Genomic DNA, 17,570 nt, shown 5'->3' with positions numbered 1-17,570 from the left:
TACATGCATGGTAGGGAAGTTAAATCTCAACATGTGTACTGTAGCACATATTGTACCATTTACTAGTGTGACATGGAAAACATGGCTTCAAGCCTATTAGTGTGTTATCACAGCTGCAGTTTAAACCTGCAGTCCGACCTGTCAAAATAACACTTTGGCAGGAAATAACTTTCCCTTTGAAATAATTTCAAGTAGCCCACAAGGTAGAGTGCGCAGTATTTAAAAGTGGGATAGGTAAAACATGTAATCTTCCCATGTACCTTTAGTGACAACACCGCAAAAGTGATTTTCAATATGGAAGGCTGTCCTATAAGGGGGATCTAGAGTACAGATAAAATATTAACTCTGCTATTTCAGCTTTTGGGTCAGCTGGAAAAATTGTTCAAACCCTATTTTTTAATATTTATTAATAATCCAATTATATCTTGAATATTTAGGAAAAGTAACATTTTCCTGCCTGAAAGTCCTGGATGCTAATTTGCGTTAGCCTAACAGCAGCTGCTCAGCCAGTGCTTGACCTTCATAAGGCAAGAAAACTGATCAAAGCACAAGCAATGGCCTGGTTGTGGGAAGGTGTATGTCTCCCTTTTGTAGGAGAACCAGTTAGGGTGGACTCTGGAATTCCATTAACTCCTAAAGGGCCCACCCTTTCACAAGTAAATGTAAGGTGAGACCTGGCAAAGGCAAACATTACTTTGCAAAGCCAGGCTGGCTCTAAACCTAGTGAAAGGAAAGCCACAACCAGACCCAGTTTTGAGTGACTACTCATTTACTGGGACACGCCTCTAGGTGGGGACAAAGGCTCTCCATAGGGGAGCAAGGGTTCTTCCATTTTGGATTTTAGGAGTAAGATGCACAGTGGGGCAAAAAGCAACTGTGGCAAAAGTGGTAAGCGTTGCCCATTGGAACTTGTATCCCACTGGTTAGGGAGGAGCCAGGAGTCATCCCCACCCAGTAGCTATTGCCAACCATAAATGTTGCACGCCATTCAAAACACTTTCTGGACATCTAGAAGAACAGAAGAAGTACTGCAGCTGTTGGCTGAATACTGTGAGACCCAATAGGCTGTACGTGCTCACTTCTACCCAGGACAAAGAAGTTGACAAAGGTCAATTGGCTGACCTCTTGTGTGGCACAAGGTGGAAGACTCTTTTCTCCTGAAGTGCCCACCTGACCTGTTGCAAAGGGACCTTGCTGGTTGTGTCTGCTGGAGTGCTCTCCCTGAGGTCTTGGGACACTTGGTTGCGCATAATTGGACTTATTCTAAATGTCTGAAAAGCTGTGGGACAACCAGCTGCTTGTGTATTTCAATCAACCATTAAAGCCGATCCAGCCAAGGTGCAACTTTGCTGGGCTGAAGAAACAGGTTTCACCCACTTGGCGCTTTTCCACAACGGAAAATTCATTTAGGTGGGCCTTAGCGAGAAGTTATCCAGCCTTGTGGAACTCATTATCGGACAGAGCCTGCAGCCTTGTCCTGCTGGAGGATTCGGAGCTAAAAAAAAAGGCTCAGTGTGAAGATAGAACTCTGGACCAAGACAAGATGTGAAAAGTATCCAACCAACAAAAGAACTTTCCTGGGCACGAAATCCGCCCTTTTACTGTTCAAAGCTTTTCCCACCAAAACCTCCCGCTATTCGATTTTGAGAGAACTTCATCAGATATCTACTGCAACCTTGCCCTGCTGAAGGATTTTGACTTTCATTTCAGGAACTAAGTCCTAAGGTAAAATCTTTGATCTAGACGAACATGCCTAGTGTATACAAACTAAGTTCCATCGCACAGGCCTGAAATCGTGTCTAGGTAGCCTGTCGGGTACTGTTATGGGATCTAGCCTCTCTTTCGTTATTCAATTTATGGTAAGAAACACAGCAAGATGACTTCTGGCATGCAGCTTCCCTCTGGTGAAGTCTCTTGACGTGCAGGTACGTTTGGGCAGCAGTGGTGTTCGGACTGAACACAAACAAGCCTTGGTGCCTGTAACACGTTCCGGCACCCCGGGTATTGGTGCAGGGACCTCCAGTGTGGATCAGCGTCTTGAAGACTGGTTGGCTCAACAGGGCTGACCTCCTGGACACTCAGTGACCTCTTACTAGGCTGCTGCATCGGTGGACCCTGTTGTCGGATGATCAGCAAACTAGACTGTGCAGTCGGTGCCTGCAAGCTGTATGGAAGTGGCTCCTCCACTTCAAGGGAGATGCTGGCTGGTTGGTTAAGTGCTCGCAGCCCTCTGAGGATTTTGGAGGATGCACAGCTACAGTCTGAGTCAGGTCTTTGCAATCGTCGGGACAGGAGCATGCAGGCATGAATTGGCATCAAGTCCACAGCTAGTCCACAGTTCTTGCATTCTTCAGCTCTTGTCTGTCCTCCTCCTTCTTTAGTCAGGCAAAATTGAGTTCCTGGTATAAGTGGGTCACCTAAATACTGAATTTAGGGGCGTTAAGAGAAGTAAAGGACGGCAGTCAATGGGCAACTTGCCCTTGGGGTCACTACACCCCCCATGTGACCACTTCCGTGGGGAGTGGACATAACCCTATCCCATAGTTCCTAATTCCCAGAGTTCCTAATGCCACCAAAACCAAAATGGTGGAATCCTTCTTTAGTGGAGCACTTTGAGTAGCCCACCATGTGGGTGTGCCTACCTGGTGGTGCAACACACCTACTTGCTTAGCTAATTTCCAGTCTGTCCTGGTGCCGAATGATCCTCAAGCCAGGGGGTGGCATCTCCCAGGTCTTGGGGAAAGCCGGAGTCGCATTTCTAAGATTGCAGGGGCTTTGAAGCCCCTGGCCTTAATAGGCTAAATCACTAGCCATCCTGCTGAAGGAGGTGTAAACACCTTGCACCGGAGCAGGCATTGTTTCTGGCCTCAGAGAGTGTGAGCTCTCACCTGCTGGGGGTAAGAAATAGGTCTGTTGTGGCGAGTTGGATTATACCAGTCAGTCAGCACGCTAGGTAGTTAGTGGTAGATTTTTTTAGGATGCACCTAAAAAGTGTCTTCTGGGTGCATGCCATAATAAATCTTGTACTGACAAGAGAATAGATTCATTAAGACTAGGTGTTTGATACCAAACACCATAGGGTTTCAGTAAAGCCATCATGTAGCTGGGTAACTAAAAGACCATTGCCCAGTACATATATTTAAGATGGCTTACCTGTTCACTAGTACCATCCAGTAATGGAACTAGACAGCACAGGGGCATATCTGCTCAGGCAGATATGCCCTCATCCGTAATGTAATGCACCCTGCCTTAGGGCTCCAAGGCCTGCTGTAGGAGTGACTTACATATATTACATGCAGTGACTTTGGCATGGCACACAGTGAGTGTGCCATGTCATTTACTCACCATGACACACAGTCTGCAATGGCAGGCTGCATGCAATTTGTATGGGGGTCTCTTAAGATGGCACAATACATGCTGCAGCCCTTGGGGACCCTCTTTGGTATTCATGGTCTTGGTACCAGGGATACCACTTACTAGGGACTTACAGGGGTGCCAAAGTGTGTGACAATTGTTTTACAATTAGACAATTTTACTCGTTTTAGGGAAAAAGCACTGGGGCTTGGTTAGTAGGGACCCAGTGCACATCAGTCGAAAAACATCAGTACCAGTGGCAAAAAGTGGGGGTGACCATGACAAAAAGGGGCCCTTACATATAATGCCCATCCACATTCTCTTCACCCAGTCTTACTACACATCACACATTTTAAACCAATAGTGCCCACACTTGTCTTACCTGTAAGCAATACTCATCTAATCCTACCCTCCAAACCCATCTTGCACTTTCTCCCAACATATCCCTCACCTAGTTTCACCATAAATCCACATCCACCATTCTCCAAATCACAGGTGGTCATTTCATCCAACCGGCTCACTCTGTTCTCCAAAACTAATGAATCTACCTAAACTAAAGTAACCTATTCCCTCAAAGTTGTCTACCCACATGTATCCTGTGCTGTCTGTGGGTAAACCTCACTCTATGTTCTCTGCCTGGGTACTCAAAAAGGTTTGGTCTGTGATGTGACCAATGGTCACATTGATGCCTGCAGTCATGGTCAGGGAGGGGTGCTGGATGTAAAGTGGGCCTAGAGAATGGAAACATGTACATCTAGTGGCAGAATTGCAAAATATGAAAATAGAAAACCTGGGATCGATCCCGATTTCCCCACTTGACCAAAGAGTGTGATCCGAGACAATTGTTTTATTTCACTTTGCCTTATTTTTCTTCATTATAATACATAAGAGGACCTCTCAATACATGATTTGCACAATGTGCTCTGTACAACACATTCTCTTGTAATTCATTTAATAAATTATGATGTCAATGTACATTAGCAACCCATCCTTCCAGATGGTGCACATAACTTGTATCTTAGTTCGCTATTGGCCTTGTTGGGTGGGGGAAGCATGAATGCTTATAAATTCACATTTCAAAACTTTCGCTTAAAAAAAACACATACTTCTCAATGCACTAATGTATTCTGATGTACTAAGGTGAAACTCTACTGCGTGTTTATGTAATACAATTTCTGAATTTTGAAAAGACTCATTTTTTACACTTCTAGTGATAAACGTCTTTGAAAATGAAAATTTCTCTAAAGTTAAGTGGTGCAGGACATCTTAATTGCATGCAAATAAATGCTTTCCCATTTAACATCTTCCTGAATGTTGGTACTCAGTCAAGTAAAAAGCAGCCTAGTGCTACTGTTTACCAGGGAGGAGCATGTGGAGATCAGGAGGGCTGTAAGTGCCCCCCGGGTTGTACTTTTAGTCTTACTGGACTGGATTCTGATCTCATTTAAACACATCCAACCTAACCACTATTGCTTCACCGTAAATTCCAAAATCGGTTATGCATTTCTCCTTCTGTCTTTATCTCACAGTCTATCTCACTATACTAGCCAGTCCCTTCCTCCCCATACTCTCCCAGCTCTTCCTTCTTACATGTTTCAGCAACACACATACACTTTATGTCAACGTATTGATACCATCTCCCTTTCAATTATTTTACCACATCTTTCAAGTTCCTCCAACCCAAAGTTAGTCTCTACAATCCTCTCACCCTGTGTTTATTTCCAGCGTTGGCTGCATGATCTGAGCTCGCTCCTCACTTGTCTTTGCTAGCTGCTGTGTGCGCAGGAAATGGCGTGCCGCTCCCATCTCTAGCACGGTGATCATTGCTGGGTGGGTATCTAACCTTGGAGTTACCTTAAAAAGTCAAGAGTAAAGGATACAACTAAATAGTAAACCAAAATATAAATGACATATAAAATATAATTTCTAGAAATACATGAAAAATCTTTCCAAATTATACACAGTTTTGCTACAAGCTGGATGTGGAAGTCAGAATCATAAAAGACAAGGTGGAGAGGTTCAATAGAGGATGGGTGAAGTTGTGAAGTGTTAAACTGAAAGATTTGCCGACTGGTGACGTGGACACCAGACAGAGAGGTAGAAAGTAGAGAAACAGACGGGTGGAATGAAAGACGGAGGTGGAAAGAGACGAACAGAGGTGAAAAGGTGTAAAGAAAGACAGGCAAATATGTGGAACGAGACAGGAGGAGAAGAGAAAAGAGGCAGTTGGAGAGGTGGAAAGATGCAGGTCCAGAGCAAAGAGGCAGAGAGGTGGAAAGAGAGAGAGAGGAAGAGGAGCACTCGTGACCGCTGTCAATTTTATCTTTTTTTTCCACCTCTCCACTTTTCTGTCATTTCACCACCCCACCTCTTCTACTTCTCCACCAGTGTCACTTATGACGCCATCTGTCTCTTTCAATCAATTCACTAGAAAACCTATGGTGGTTCACATTTTAACATGCTTCCCAACAAAATCTGCTATTGATGCATCCAAGCGCACCATATTCATTCCTCAAATTCCTTAAAACCACTGCAAAGGAGGGGCTTATTTAGCACTGTAAGGATGGAGCATATTTTTTGTGAATGGGAAAAACATCAGAAATTACACTAAAGAAATCAGAACATGTGGTGAATATCTTCTTTATAAACTTTCTGCATTCTTGTGTCTGTAAAGATTTTAAGGGTGGGGATTGTGGTAGCCATGTACAGAATGCGTCAAGCAAACAGGTTATGAAAAATTGAAGGTACAAATTAAAATGTAATACAGGAGCTCAGTCTAGGTAATTTTATTACTGAGCAGTGCTCTAAAGATGTCCCAAAAGCAGCATGAGCTATATTCCCCAACACCTTCCCAAAAATAGGTCCTATGGTTTCGTCCTGAGTTACCCCTTTGCCCCCTAGCATCTACCAGTGTAGATTTTGCTATTGACCCATCAGCTATTCTATTTTGCACAACATGAGGACTCGGAGCTAGATGTACAAACAGGCAGGTGGCAAATAGTGGTGCCAATTGTGCTACAACGTTTTGAAATCTGCCGGCAATTTTGGGAAGCAACCTGTGTACTTATAGGTTGCATTGCAAAAATTTTCATTTACAGAGGGTAGCAGAACAACTTACTCAATGAATATTAATCAGGCAGGTCACTATTTGCGAGCCCCAGTGAGTAGTAGCTGGTCTGCAAGGAACTAGAGACCTCCAGCTCAGCTTTCGTATTTCCAAACCAGTTGTTCTTTTTGACAAAACCATCATGTACTAGAGGGGTTTTGCAAATTGCAGGGTTTGTACAACTGGCCCCTAGGTTTGAATTCGAATCCTTCCAATTGGCCCTTTGAGATTGATTTTGAATTTGTGTATGTGGTCTTTTTCTCTTCTTTCATTTGTGAAAAGAACTAAAGGCTCTAGAACACAAAATTCCAAGTCTTATCAGGGAACAATAGCCACTTCTGTGAACTAACTAAGCAAGGGAATGAACTGTAAGGACTTCCAAGTGACATCAGCTTTACACCTACCTGTAGCGATGCACTTTATTTTCCTGTTGCAATCAAGTTGCTAAAAGCATAAACACCAGAAATTTGATTGATGCCGAGTTTAAAAATAGAGACTGTGACTAAAACCTCCAAATGTCTTCTAACTTGGTCCCACTGACTTTCCCGACACTCCTGTAGCGGTGTCATTCGTAGGCCTGCAGATAGATGAGCAATGCCATTACTCCCATAGGAGATTGAAAGGTTTTAAAAATGTCTTTCTTCCTGGATTTCAAAGAATATATGAGCATACTCTTTTGTAAAGAAAAAAGCGAAGAGCCCACTAAGCACTTCACCCTTGTTGCAAAAATCCGGCACTTCAAGGGATCAAATATATTTCTGAATCGACAGAGAGCCAGAGCTACTGAATCACTGAAGTCGTGCGTTGCACTGCTTGGTTGATCATGTCAATGGTTTGAGAATATATGTGCCAGTTAACGAGCTTTGATTAGAATAAAGAGATTTCTAATGTGGATGGACATCCATGAACACCTAACATGTGAAAGCATGAGATGATTACTTATGTACTGAAGAAAGAACCAAAAACTGATGCTGCCAATTGTCATTGGCATATTTTAAGTGTTTTTGTACATATTAGAAGTAGTATTTAGAATAAAAACAAGCCACTAAACAAGGATACAAAAGAGAAGGCACCAGAAACCTAACAAAATATTCCAAAAAACCCTACATATCTACAAATGCTCTGTGGTGGATGGGTGGAGTGACACTGGAAACCCAGTTATGGAACTCTGATATCTTGGCGAGTGTGAGGGCAATAGAAGTGCATAAGAAATGGAAACTACTGGGTATATCAAAGGTGGGGCATCTCTGGTGGATGGTAAGACTAAATCATTTTCCGAACTGCAAGAACAATACGAAATGACGGATAGTCAGTACCTCCGATACCTGCAACTCACTTACATCCTACAAGTTAAGGGGAGTTGATGGATGAGGTCCTGAAAGAGACCCCGCTGGAATATAGCCATTGGGGCTTCCCTGACCACCCATGTGGTGTCACAAATATACTCCATGCTGCTGCACAACAGTCTCTCCCCAGCTTGACTGCCTTAGGGGTAAATGGGAGAAGGGCCTGGGTAAGATGGAGGACTTTGACTGGGTAGTGGCCTGCCGCCAACCCTGAGGTGGCAATATGGGCTTGATTTCAGCTGATGCAACTGCACTGGGCGTACTTGACGAGGACCAGGCTGTTCCAGATCGGAAAATTGAAGATTGACCTATGTGTGCATGGACAATGGGGTACACTGCTACACACGATCCGGGGATACCCAAGGATCCGGTAGGAGGTATGGGACAGAATCTTGGCAACTCTAGACGCAACAATAGACCTGACCCCACAACTAGTGGCCTTGGGAGTTAGGGGAGATCAGACTCTGGACTACTACACGCTCCTCTTCGGTAATGTAGCGCTGATAGACACAACATGACCTGATCAGGAGATGGGGAAGTGCTGTGATCCCCAATGGTACAGGACTGGGAGGGCCGGTATGGGCTGGTGCATGAGTGCTGGGAAACTGGCATACCAGGCACGGGAATGTCCCAAAAAATTAAGACAAAGCGGAGGGCTCATGGCAAATGGTAGAAGACATGGGCTTCTGAGAGTCTTGGTGGAGCCCTGGCAGAGGGGGTACATTAGGGTCACAAATTAGAGTGAACCTTTCTAATGGTTTTTCCGACCGAAGTGTGCACCTGCTGAACTATATGCACAATTACGTAATCAGGTGTTTGTTTTACGTAATCAGGTGTTTGTTTATGTGTATCTCGGGGAAGGGAAATGTTGGTATAATGACTGAATTAGCCTGTTTCGAACAGAGGTTACATATTAAAATAATCTTTTTGTTCATTGTTGGCACGGCAATCGTGTTGTTAATGTCCCAACTCTATAAAAAAAAAAATTTAAACGACACATGTTTTAATATAGGCTAAATTAGCAAACTTCCTCCTAAAAAAGCTGGAAAAATGGATGATATTGGCTCCTATGGCTTCCTTTATTATAACGCTCGCTATATCAATACATCTCTGGTCCTTCGTATCACTCTTATAGAAAAAATATATATATAACAAAAACAGAATTGCTCCAAGAGGAGAATGTGCAAAATGAGGAGCTCATGGTGGCAAACTTTACGGTTTTGTAGTTGGTAACTCACTTTAACGTTAGTGATTCTCATTCCCAACACATTCCTCATCCATGCTAGCAGGTCCTCGGTCTCCTTCTCAGACAAACGCTCAGTTCCTGCGAAAGAAAGGACACAATTACCACAAGGAGAACCTACTCAGTTCTGGCTACTGGGATCACAATCCGCACTGTGCCTGCAAGGGCTGACTCACCCTACTCACTGACTGCCGAGTTTTCACATGAATCACTCCATGCACATACAAGTATAACTTACATTTTAAGAAGTGCCATCGGTGTATAATGCTTACTGAACAGTTCCACAAAGAACTTGGTAATGCACTGTCAAACCACAAGTTAGAGATAAACACAGGGAATATTCCAGCCTATCAGGTAGGCAGCTGTAATCAAAACTATTGAAGTAGTCTAAAATACTGAAGGGTTCCTCTAAAAATGTGCTTTTTCTGAGCATGCTGCTTAATCCCTGGCTGTTAAAGTTTGTCCTTTTCTCACACCGCCTCTTGTCCATCCTTTTTACAGTATAGTTTGTAGTTGCTTCCCACAGATCCTAACTACAATTCTAATAATCATGCCCATGGTTTAAGTTGTCAGAAAACCATGCTGCTAGAAGGAAGGTTTATGGACATTTTAGGCTTCATTAAGATTAGATGAAAAACGTTCAAGGATTATTGTGAGGGTTAAAAATGTTATTTGATTTTGTGGAGAAACAAGGTCATGATTAGAGCTTCCAATGCTCCCACGCCCCATCTTAGTCAACCCCATGGAGGTTGTGTGTGGCTGGCCCTTATCAAGATTACATAAGTCCCTGAATGCTTACATGCCACATGAGGGTGTTCTTAGAAATTCACTGACCATAATAGCATAACCCTAGCAAAGGGAATGGACTCCACTTAACAAAAATGTCACACATATTCAGTTGCAGAATAAGGTGTGAATGGGAATACCATCCGTAAAGTCCACCATTCATTTTCAGACCGGCATCATGGTCATGGGATCAGCTGCCAATATACCAAGCCAGGTGCAGCTGCCGACGAACCTGCCAGTTCTTCCAGGCTTTCAAATTGTAATCCTCTTTAGCTTGGGCAATCTCAGATTACTGAGCTGTGAGGCAATGGAATGAAATGGGGTTGGTGGTTTTGTGTAAATGAGAAAAGCGGACAACTAAAAAATAATTAAAAAGGGTGCCCCTTCACAGTGAAATATTTTCATGAATTACATTTAGAACCTACCACTTTAAGTCTTTATCTAAGAAACCCGCCATATCTAAATCAATCTAGGGAGCTCAAGCACTTAGGAGCAATAACTCTCTACATTTGGAAAATCACAAATACAAATCAACTTTTGCATGGAGCTATTCATTTATCAGTGCTTTGAAAAGCCTCTGTAAGTCTTTGTTTCCACCTTAAGACCGCCAACAAACCTTTTGTTATACTTACTTAGCACCAATTACCCACACAATATGCTGCTAGTATCGTACTGCAGACCTTAGGGAGAATACTGAAACAGCTTCTTTTCTTACTCTATCATTTCAAGGTAATCAAGAGAAACACAGTGTGTATTGTATTTGTCTAATTTTATATCACAATTGTTCAGTTGTTTATTTTAAATTCTAAGCCGTTTCCTATTCCTTTCCTTACTTATGAAATGTTTTCCTACAATTCTATTTTGTGACCAGCTCTCCATATTTTCTGTAATTTGTGCATCTACATGTGAAGTGTACCAATGCCTTTTGGGGCCCCAGAGCGCCCGAAGAATATCGAACCAGGATGAAACTCGGTATGCCTTATACTTTGCCTCTTTAGCCGCAGAAAGTGAATGTATCAAAGGACCATATTACATGATCTTCTCTTAAATTTGAACAGGACATAGATATAATGTTAATTTTGCAGTTATCCATTGTAAAGAAAATAAACACATTCAGGAACAAAAAATTGTTTAGTAAAAAGTTGAGGTAAAATCAACCTATAAAAAACCGCGAACCATAAAAGAGCGCACAAGACTGCATTAATCTTGGTGTAGAAATCGCTGACCAAAGATAAGGATAAGAGTATTTTTAACTACTGATCACAATGATGCGTAGTAGACCATTACGTCTAGACAGTTTGTCCAGTTGGATAAACTACAAAATGCACTGGGTTGGTGCCACATGCACAGTTCAATCTAAAGGATAGATATAAAATAGAAAAGCACGGAGAGTAACAAAGGATAGTGGCTGAAAATAGAAAACAAAAGGACATGCGATTAAAGAGCCCCAAGACAGTGGGGCAAGTGTGGAATTCAAAGGCTAGAACCGATAACATTTGGCTCTTGCCTTGCAGCTATTTAACAACCTCAATCTAGGTCATTTTGTGATTCTATTTGGATCTATTTAATGTAGTTCCCAAAGACAAAGAACTTCATAACACCTTTCTAGCATTTTAATGTTTTTTTACTTTTTTTTTTATACTTAATTGACATATGCTACACAACACAGGATGCTTTCTCAAGCTAACTACCTGGATATGTTTCATGTAGGTTCTCCGGGAAATCAGTACGACTGGTTATCATGAATAAGGTAACCAGGCATAGGTAGATGGGTGTATATCTTGATGTCCTAGAGACAGATCATAGAAGCATCCCAAACGGATAACCTAGCAAGTAGAACATGTGACAAAGTACCACCAAATGGTCAACAATATTTAATGCTTCTTAAAAATCTAATAAGGCACAAACATCTTCAGAATCAGTCACTAGGCAGATCAGAGATATAATGCATTCATTAGCCTTTCTCAGTCACTTTACTGATGCACAAGGCAGTTGAATACTGCTTTTAAGAATTCTGTGTTCAGTATTTACTGACGTAGAGGTTGTCTTAGATGGGTTAAAGGCATTCACGGGCCTAGGCTCATGGATCACTAAGGATTCACCTTGGTGCTTCAGTAATTGAAAGGCTTGTTAATGGATCAAAACATAGCACTATGGCAGAGATGTGGAGCAGTGCCAGGGCCTTTGTCACTGCAACTTAGACATGATACAGTGCGATTCTACGTACCCTGGGCAGATTCTGAGCCACTCAGAAGCCTAAAGCCAAAATTTTGGTCACAAAGACAGGACTTTTTTGGGGGGTCACCTAGATTTCCAAGTTTTTGTTGTGGTAGAAGTGGAATATAGTTTATCAATAATTGACCAGGATCAGCTATTGGCTTATTCATGAGGGTGTGACAATGGACTGTTTCATGAAGCTTTAAAGAAAACTGCGTATGCAGAGCAAGGTCATCAGATTCCTATTTGTGAGGTCTATGGATGTTGGTAGGAGTTGGCAATTAGTAGGCTTTGATTGTTGGGGCAAACGTAACCACTTGGCTATTACAGTATGTCCTACGACAGGAAACTATAAACTGAATAGGGATAGTGGGGTAAAGAAGGTGGGTTCAGAGTGGGCTCTGTATTTTTTAGTATAAAGTTAGAAATTGTACATAAGTTGGAATAAAATCATGTAGAGCCTAACTGTGTTACAAAGGCAGTCTTTTTAGCTTTTTGGCTGGTCATTTTCTGAAGGATGCTGAAGGTCTCCCATGTCTGGGCAAAGGCTTTGTAAATTAACTTTGCAAAGTTCATCCTATTTGTTGACAGCTTTATGGCAGCCCATTAATTGCATTTTATTAAGCTTGATCTTCAGACACCAGTTTGCAACAGCGATGCTCCTGCTTGAGACTGTTCCAAATATGTTTGAGATGATGTGGTGCAGGTGGTCATGATGTGCCACTAGGATGGGAATGTTGTGTGTGTTACCACTTCTGAATGAAGATCTTAGAAAACATTTAACTTAATTTACAAAATTGCCTGACACACATAGATTTTGCTGTAACATTAATGAAAGAATGGTGTAGCAAATTTTAAAGAAAAACTTTTAGTGTAAAATAAGTTTGATCTGACCATGACAGAAGTTGCACCACAAGGTATCTGATTTTAGTGTTCACTGGGAACACACTTTCAAGCGTATGCCTTGTATGTGTTTTCTAGGAGAAAGCCAATAGTATTCCTGTACTCATTAAACACATTCTTGTCTTCCAACAGAATTAGATAACCCTACATTGGAATTATCTGGGTTGTGTTCGGCAAGTATAATGTTATTTTGAGAATTTTTGCCAGGAAAGCGAGAACATATACTGCGGCTGATAGATCACTGCAGTACTGTGCAAACCTTTTGTGTTCATTCTATTGTCTATTTTATATGGTCTGTGTCTATTTTATAAAGCCCTTACTACTAATACGTGGGGTGCTAACAGTCAGAAGGGTGTTGCATTTATCTATATTTTATACAGTCCTAGTCCATTTTATATAGCACTGTCTACTAGTAAGTAGGGCACTAATGGTCAGAAGGGTTTTGCATTTATTTTTGGTCCTCTTTTGGGGAGGGTTTCCATATCCTGAGTGATTTGCGGACATTACAACCATGCACAAAAATGGACTAGAAAATGGCAGGGGTTTAGCTGACAATGAGTTGAGTGAGACATTGTAATTCACCTGGGCGGCTATCCTCAAACTTTTCTTCCTTGTAGTGATCAACAACAATATCAGTTTCCACAGATATCAGTTTCTTTTTGTCGAACTCCCGTAAGTGCAGCAAGGTCAGCTCATCAAATTGTTCATAACAAAAGAGCACCTGTGAAAAAAAAGTATCATTTCTTAAGAGCGGGCATATGAGAAAATCAGTCAAATCAAGGTAGCAGCAGTACACAGTCCTTTAAGTCTCAAGCCCTCAAAGAAACACTGCAATAAAAATTTAAAAAGAGCTTATTAGAGTCTTGGGGTTTTCCTAAGACGAAGACACATCACTTCTTTAAGGGTCGTCCGATGATCTCAGGACATTTTTAGGCGATTATTGCATTACTTGGGTTATTTTCTGCCATTTCTGGAGGGTGAGTGAGTGAGTGTGTGTGTACGTCCACCATCTCTTGTGGGGTGTGTGATACGGTTAAAAAAATGACAGAATGGGTCTACAACAAGATGGGCCTGATTGCAATCATACATTATATATCTGTATACACAATAGATATTTCAACCCAAAACACTGCCTTTCTTATATTACTGTATCGTGTGTGCGGATACAGCTAGCCTACATTCTAAATTGCACAGTTTAAAGTCTATAAAAGCCCTACATCTTAGATAGCACCTTTAATATTTTGAGGAGTAAACATTATGCCTATACAGTTATCAGAGGAGAGAAAAATAAGTCTATTTAAGATAAATGCAAACAATTACCATTGTAAAAGGTCAATAAAAGTTTGTTTTTTTACGTGGGATGCCAAAAATCTAGACAAATACAAAATGTTACCAAGAATTAACAAACTCACATTAGTAAAAGTTAACTGAAAAATGCTCATTTTGAGCATCACAGCTACCACATGTCGAGGTCAACTGCAAAGCTCTCACAATCACCAGCGAACACTTGATGAATGTCCCCGAATAACCGGGTGAGTGACTTTTTTTTTTTTTTGTAGAGTTTCATATAGCGCAAACTAGACCCGAACCGAACCAGGTATCAGAGCGCTTTACATATTTTTCCAGTTACGTTACATTTTACGTTTCCAGTTACTTTCATTTTAGGCACGGGGAGATTAAGTGATTTGCCCAGAATCACAGGAGGTTTTGGCGTCGTTACCGAGACTCGAACCCAGATCCCCAGGTCCGAGGTAGAGCGCCCTAGCCGTTAGGCCAACTCCTCTCCCCAGTTTATGCAGTAAAGTTTTTTTTGTAAGAACACTCTACTGTGTGTGCCATGTCATTGTGCAATATATACAGAATATTGCACAACCAAACAAGTAAACATCTCTGTACCTTTTATCTGTCTGCATGTAGAACTTAGCTACTGTAAGACCAAAGATACTGACATATTATCCTAACCGTTTAACCCCTTCCATGCTCATGACGGAACGGTTCCGTCATCAGCGTCGGTGCTCCGGTGCTGATGACGGAACATTTCCGTCATGAGTCAATGTGATTTATGACCCTTCAGCACTGCAGCGAAATTCGCGCAGCACTGAAGGGGTTAAAAAAATAATAATACATCTATCACCATGTAATCCCTAATCTACTGAACACGATTTGCTGGTGTTAACATGCTCTGTAAGTCACTCCAGGTGCTATCTGCTATCAAAAATGAATAAATATGATAATCAGACTATTGAATAGCAGTTTAAAAAGTACACTAGTGGGTGATCCTGCTTTGCCCAATGCAGACATTCTATCTGTGGAGGTTCTTAGAATATCACAAAAGGGGATCACTAAAATTGGGAATGCAGAGAGATCACAGCAGAACCAGCAGAAGTTTTATTGTAAGAAATAATATTTTTTTCTTCCATACTACACAAACCCTTTTACATGTAAACTTCTAAACTAAGTACAGCCGTGTTAAGTTGTATTCTGTAAAAACATTTAAGAAGATTAGTTCACTTTCGAGGGAAACATAAAAAGTTCAACTAGGATTGCTGTGAGGAAATGTATCATCAGAATCCTTTGGGTTTCTGTAAATTGTGTGCAACTATAAGAAATAGGGTGAGGAGTGTTCCATACGATGTTTAGGTCTAAGCATATCACAGAAATGTCCTCTCACATTTTAGCAGTATTTCGATTGGGTCTCAATACATTTCTGCCTTCCAGAAATTACAACGGCTGCCAATCTCTGAGAAACCCACTTAAGAATTATATATGGCTTAGGAATAAAGATACTTTAACAGTGCACAACATCTAGGTCACTTTGTCACATTCTTGCGAGAGAGCTAAAATTAGCAACGTTTTGCATTAGAGTCTTACAATTTTCAGAGGATGAGAAAAATGCCCTAAAAAAGTAAAGCAGCGTACCCTAACATAATCTTGATTGATATGTATGAAACTGAAACCACCCTTATGGTGTCCATTTCTTTAGGATTAATTACACCATATGCGCATGTGCCATATGCCCTCCACATGGATGTATTAAATGTATTACTGATCCCCCAAGAAATGAGTATGTGCCATTTTCCTTTCAGAGTCAATAGTAAAAACGTACAGTAATATTTATGGAAGATCTCGCCAACGGGCTGGAGGGCGATATCCTGTCACTGGTGCGGACAGAATGTAGGAAACTGGGTTTTTGTTCCAGTACCCTTCTCCTGCCCCCTCTCCCCAACCCCACGTTTTGCCTAGTACTAGATGTACTAGTAAATGGTAGCCCTGGAACCTAGGGCAAGGAGAATAAAGAGGGTACCTAAGGTCTGCAGCATGTACTGTGCCACCCTAAGGGACCCCTCACTACACTAGTGCAAACTGCCATTGCAGGTTGTGTGACATGGTGCAAAGAAAATTGAAGACACAAACAACAAGGCACACTGCACGTAATAGAAGTAAGTCACCCCTGCAGCAGCTTTACAGTCCTAAGGCAGGGTGCATTATATTACATGTGAGGACATATCTGCATGAGCAGATAAGACCCTGTGAGGTCCATGTCGACTCTTGGACACTCCCCCTGACTCAGTCTCACACCCTGAGACAACGACGGACAGAGCGGGGTCTCACATATCCTGAGCCAGGTCCAGGAAGAGGTGAGGTCCACTCCCCGGACACCCTGGTACTAAGTCAACCAGGTGCCGAACAGAGGAGTTGACACAGTTGAAGGAACATTATATCCTTTACTGGTTTTCACTTGTGTGTTTTTTGTATAGTTTTTTCACACCTTATTCACTCATAAGCAGTAGCATATATATAGAACAGAGACCCTGACGAAAGCCTGGGGAACCATCCCGTTGTGGCTGAAACATGTTGGTCTCCTCGCAGCTATTTGTGTGGACTGCGATGACGATGTTATACTGTTCTTGTTTTTAAAGGGGAAGGGGCTAACGTTTATTAAAACTGGTTTTTGTTAAGTTCCCTATCCTTTTTTAAATCACCACTTATTTGCTTTTGCACTGCACTTCCCATCGTATCAACATCATGTGGTAGTACCGAGTGATTGTGGGTCACTACCCCGAACTGGCTATCTGGGTATGCTGGTCTCAATGATCAAGAGACACAATACCCGATAAGGATTACCAAATGAGAATATTGATTCATACAAGACTTTTGATGGGAATCCTTATATAGGGGTGACTTACGCTTACTGGTGCTTCACATTTTGTGGTATGGTTTGTTAGATTTGCTGTGTTTGTCCTCATGTACAATTGACATGACTACAAAAGCATAGAATCACCATTGGATTTCTAATTAGACCCCTAAGTTTGTTGTTTTTTAGCTTGACTCTTGGACACTGCCAGTGAACAGATCAAGCCATCTTGAGTTTATATACTGGGCACTGGTGATTAGGAGTTCGCCACCTACATAATGGCTTCACTGAAACTAAAGATGTTTGGTATATTAAAAAAAAACACTTGTATTAATAAGCCCACACTGATTCCAGTGATGGATGTGTTAGTACATGCACCCATAGGGCACCATAGAGGTGCCCCCTGAAAACCTAAAGAGGGTCTTTAGGGGTTGCAGCACGAATTGTGGCACCCAAAGGGACCCCTCACCAAACACAGAC

General features: G+C 41.8%; 1 protein-coding gene across 1 annotated transcript in view; it reads right to left on the bottom strand.

Moving 5' to 3' along the window:
• Positions 1-17,570, bottom strand: part of TRAP1 (TNF receptor associated protein 1) — a 195,884-nt gene that overhangs the window by 29,347 nt on the left and 148,967 nt on the right. Inside the window, exons 14-16 of the mRNA XM_078663136.1 lie at positions 13,538-13,676; positions 9,045-9,130; positions 5,063-5,208 (exon numbers count right to left, since the gene is read on the bottom strand). Coding sequence (XP_078519262.1) covers positions 5,063-5,208; positions 9,045-9,130; positions 13,538-13,676 — 371 coding nt within the window. The remainder of the gene's footprint in view (positions 1-5,062; positions 5,209-9,044; positions 9,131-13,537; positions 13,677-17,570) is intronic.

Source organism: Lissotriton helveticus, chromosome 10 (genome assembly GCF_964261635.1).
Source record: "Lissotriton helveticus chromosome 10, aLisHel1.1, whole genome shotgun sequence".
Lineage (NCBI taxonomy): Eukaryota > Metazoa > Chordata > Amphibia > Caudata > Salamandridae > Lissotriton > Lissotriton helveticus.
Note: the sequence above shows the minus strand (reverse complement) of the source record. Positions and strands in the feature narration are given on the sequence as shown.